Here is a 4126-nt window from a genome sequence, read left to right on the forward strand (position 1 = left end):
GGGGCCCGCGGGGCATCATTCGGCCTCACCGCTGGCCAATATGCAAGATCCCCTTGAAGCCTTTCCAAATCACTCATTATTTGCCGGACAAATGTCATCACTGCCACAAAGAAAGTGGTGCGTGCCATATCCTCACATGCTTGACACTTCACAATAATGTAATCGGCAATAGCCCTGACCCTCTCTCGGATCCTACCCTTTTCCTGAAGCAAACGCCCGACCTGCTGATTTCGGGCTTCTAACACCTGAGTGTCGTGGAGATGTTGGTTTTGCAACTATTGCACTTCTTCCTCCATCTGAGCCATCAGTTCATAGCAGTGTTCCCTATCAGCTTTAAAATCCATGGCCTTCTTGGCCGCCTCATTCTCAAGAGTACTTACTTTTCTCTTTAGGCTGGTGATTGTCCCTTCATAGTTCCTTTTCATTTGCTGCACAAACCGTGCCCGCTCTCCTGCCTTCTTTGCCCATTGTGCCCGGATTTTTGCTAGACTGTCCTCAAACTTTTCCAGGTCCTCTTGACACTCGAGGGCTTTCTTTTTCAGATCACTTATGAGTTTTTCATCCGCCCGGCTTCTTTTCGGGTTTCTAGCAGCTATTTTCATCTTCCAAATCTGAGCTTTGAGCGCTTCATTTTCCTGAGTTAGTTTTTTCTTTTCTCCCATATCTGCGGCGGCTTGCAATCCATTTTCAAACTGGAGGTCCATGACTTGCTTTTCTAACCTGCTTATGTTGGCTCTGTACTCGTTTTCTTTGGTCAGCCAGTCCCATTGCACCAGTGCTCCGTCGGTGAACTATTGGACATGGGGTCTTTTTGCGGGCCTTTCGGGTTCTTGATGAACTCGGGATCTTTTACCATACCAAGCAGGTAGCCAGGCTCAACTCTCCTCTAGATATATCTCGTACTTGAGTTTTAGACTCTAAGAATCTACACTGATGCCAAATCCGACGCACTTTTTCTTCTGGGAAGGCAGCTTAGGGTTCTAACTCAATGACCTGTCGACTCAAACCTTCATCGTGTGGGATGGTCTAATATCGGCCTAACTGACGTAGGACTCTGTGCGGAGCATAAGGCTGGATACTCCGAAGACCCATCAACAGCAGAAAACACTCCTCAGCCGACATATAGATTACTTCACCGATCGAGAGCCACCCGAACGTCCATTCGATTTTGTCTGCAGTCAAGGATCTCAAGTGAGCATGCCATGCTTTTGTACCCTCTGGGAACTCATAACCCTCTACCCGTTTATCATGTTTTTCAATGCACTCGAGGCCAGTCATGCCACAATTCAAGTATCCGGGACGGTGGCAAAGATGTTCCACCATCCATAGTTGTAACAGCATATTGCACCCTTCAAAGAACTTTCCCCCTACTCGGCAAAGGGTCAGAGCTCGGTAAATTTCTGCCAAGATCATCGGCACTATGGTCCCATTTGCCTTTTTCATCATAAAGTCAGCTATCCCCACAAGTCCCAACTCTATATTCCCGTCTTTTTTGGGGCAAATCAAAATATCCAGGAACGCCATTATGAAAGCTAATCCTCTCCGAGCTTCCCACTTGACTTGGTTTCCCGCGTGAGTAAGACCGGTATCTGGCGTCTCGAAGCCACGGGGATTCCCGTAATGTTGGTATAAAAAATAGAAGGTACAGAATCCTTTGGCCAAGTTTCCATCTCGGATGTCCCGACTGATGCTTAACAAGTCCAAAATTTTGTGAGGGCTTACTGTTCTAGGTGCCACCGGGTATCGAGTTCTGAGATTCCCCTCGGAACCGGCGTATCTTGCTATCTCTTCCAGTGTAGGAGTTAGCTCGAAATCAGCAAAATGGAATACATTATGTGCCAGGTCCCAAAATGGTATCAAGGCCTCAATTATGTCCTTTCTCGGCTTAACCTTCAAGAGCCCAATAAGACCACCCAACGCTTTTGTCACAACTTTCCTGCTGTCGTCCCCAAAATCATGCCACCACATGTGTAGCTCCAAAGGGATCTCTTCACGGACTGAAAAAGGTTCATTTTGATTTGTGCTTATCCTGCACATTTATTAAGGTCATTTTAATTAAAACAAAACTACGACTCATTTTGACTCCAGAAAAGTGACAATTTTTTCAAAATTTTCACAAAAATATCCGGCTTTGCCAATACGGCCTTTCAGCACTTCGAGAACGAAGATTTTAAGGCTGTGTCGGCTAATTGGCCAAAATCTTGAAAAATGACTGAAGGTGGCTGTTCTTGCAAAAATAGCCTTCCGGCGCCCTTTTGAGGGACATTCGGCTATTCTTGACAAGAATGGCATCACCTTGCTTATGCATAATAAATTATTTTGTTCTTTTGGGCTATTTTTGCAAAAAGAGAAGTTGGACACGATGGGGGTTGCCTAGTATCTCACACCCTGTGAGAATTAAACTGGCGTAGTTCGGGCAAATAAAACAAAACCAACTATTTTTGAAAAAACAAAACCTTTTTCTTCTTTTTTTTTCATTTTTCTCAAAAACACGGCAGAGTTTCAGTACCATTTGGACATTGGGTTTTTTTTTCCTTTCAAAACAGGTGATTAACTCACTTAACCCTTACACCGCTATTTTCTTCTTCCAACTTTCTCCCGTCATTCAAAAGCCGATCAGCATGCAAACCCGAAGCAAATAAATGCACAAGTAGCACATAAAACATGCATCAGGATGGTCTTTGATTCTGGGTACACCTGTCGTAGACGGACCCAACCCCTGTGTTGAGTCCCCTAAGTCAAATGCACATGATGCAAACAAACGTTCCTACTAGGGATCCGGCATGAGGCTGAGTTATTCTAGGTTTAAAACCTGGGTTTATTGTTCTAGACCTGGCTTACCCGAGCGAACAACTCGAGCCGAGGGAGGGGGGGGGGCAGCGTCCGGGAATACAGAAGCTTCGCCGGCTTTGCAATTTATCCGAACCTCGTTCTAAAATTTGGGATATGACTCTAACAGAAAAGAAGTCACACGAAGTGCACACTCCTTCATGATTTAGAAGACTCAGAGAGAAGAAGGGTTTCGTAACAATTTATATACAGTTCACAGAATATCAATGCGGTAAAAGCAACACTTAGCACATTAGGCCCAAACACGTAACAAAATCAGATAAAGCCAAACATAACAATTTATCTAAGCTCGAATTCTTGAACCCTGAACCGCAGTTCTGGGTTCTTGTCCCCAGCAGAGTCCCCAGAGCTGTCACACCTCCTTTTTTACTTACACCCCCGGGAAGGGGCATAATAAAGGGAGTTTTTCCAATTAAAGGACAATCGACACGGGATTTATTATTTAAAAAGATTCAGAGTCGCCACTTGGGAGATTTATGGTGTCCCAAGTCACCGGTTCAAATCCCGCATCGAGGAAAGGGTTGACTCTGTATTACAGTCCGCGAATCAGAAATCCGGGTAAGGAATTTTGTTAACCCGGGAGAAGGTGTTAGGCACTCCCGAGTTCCGTGGTTCTAGCACGGTCGCTCAACTGCTATTATTGGCATAATTATCTGATTTTAGTAACAATTTTAAACCTATTTGCATTTTTATTTTTAACCGCTTTTATTCATTTTTTAAAGAAAATTTAACATCGTCTAAAATATGTCTTTGGATCACGTCACATGAAATGCACCCGTAATCCGAAACACATTTTATTCAAGGTTATAAGGATTTGGATTTGGGTCACATGAAATGCACACCCGAGTTTAGGAAAGTCATTTATTAAAATACGCGCCTAAAACAACTACGCGTTTTTAGCTTTGCGAGGGCCATGGAGATTTGCTAAATGGCATACCTCGGATTCTAGGATTTTCAAAATTACGTGAGTGAGGGCCATGCAATTATCATTTTGCTTGGCATGGCGCACCTTGAATTATTCTAACCAGGTTTCTAAATTAACTCTCGAGGGCCATAAATTGTTATGTTATTGAATATGGCTCACCTCAACTAGTTTATAGCCTGATCAATTAATACTAAATGTATAAAGGTTCTATCTAAGCTAGCTAGGGTGGCTTGTATAAGGGAAACTAATGCATTGTAAAAGAAAAACTTGAGCAACCACAAAGGATTGGTGGCCCAAACAAAGAGATGGCCCGTCTCTGATTCAAAGGGACCTTCAGAGCCGGGCCTCAAA

The 4126-nt window shown here is 43.8% G+C and overlaps 1 protein-coding gene across 1 annotated transcript; it reads right to left on the bottom strand.

Moving 5' to 3' along the window:
• LOC109229950 lies at positions 1027-2037 on the bottom strand. The gene has a single exon (XM_019395493.1). It carries the CDS (start codon positions 2035-2037, stop codon positions 1027-1029), a length of 1011 nt encoding a protein of 336 aa, XP_019251038.1.

This window comes from Nicotiana attenuata, chromosome 7, assembly GCF_001879085.1.
Source record: "Nicotiana attenuata strain UT chromosome 7, NIATTr2, whole genome shotgun sequence".
In the NCBI taxonomy this organism is placed as follows: domain Eukaryota; kingdom Viridiplantae; phylum Streptophyta; class Magnoliopsida; order Solanales; family Solanaceae; genus Nicotiana; species Nicotiana attenuata.

What these genes read in the sequence shown, in the direction of transcription:
- LOC109229950 (XM_019395493.1), bottom strand. Translation starts at nt 2,037, where the DNA reads ATGTGCAGGATAAGCACAAATCAAAATGAACCTTTTTCAGTCCGTGAA.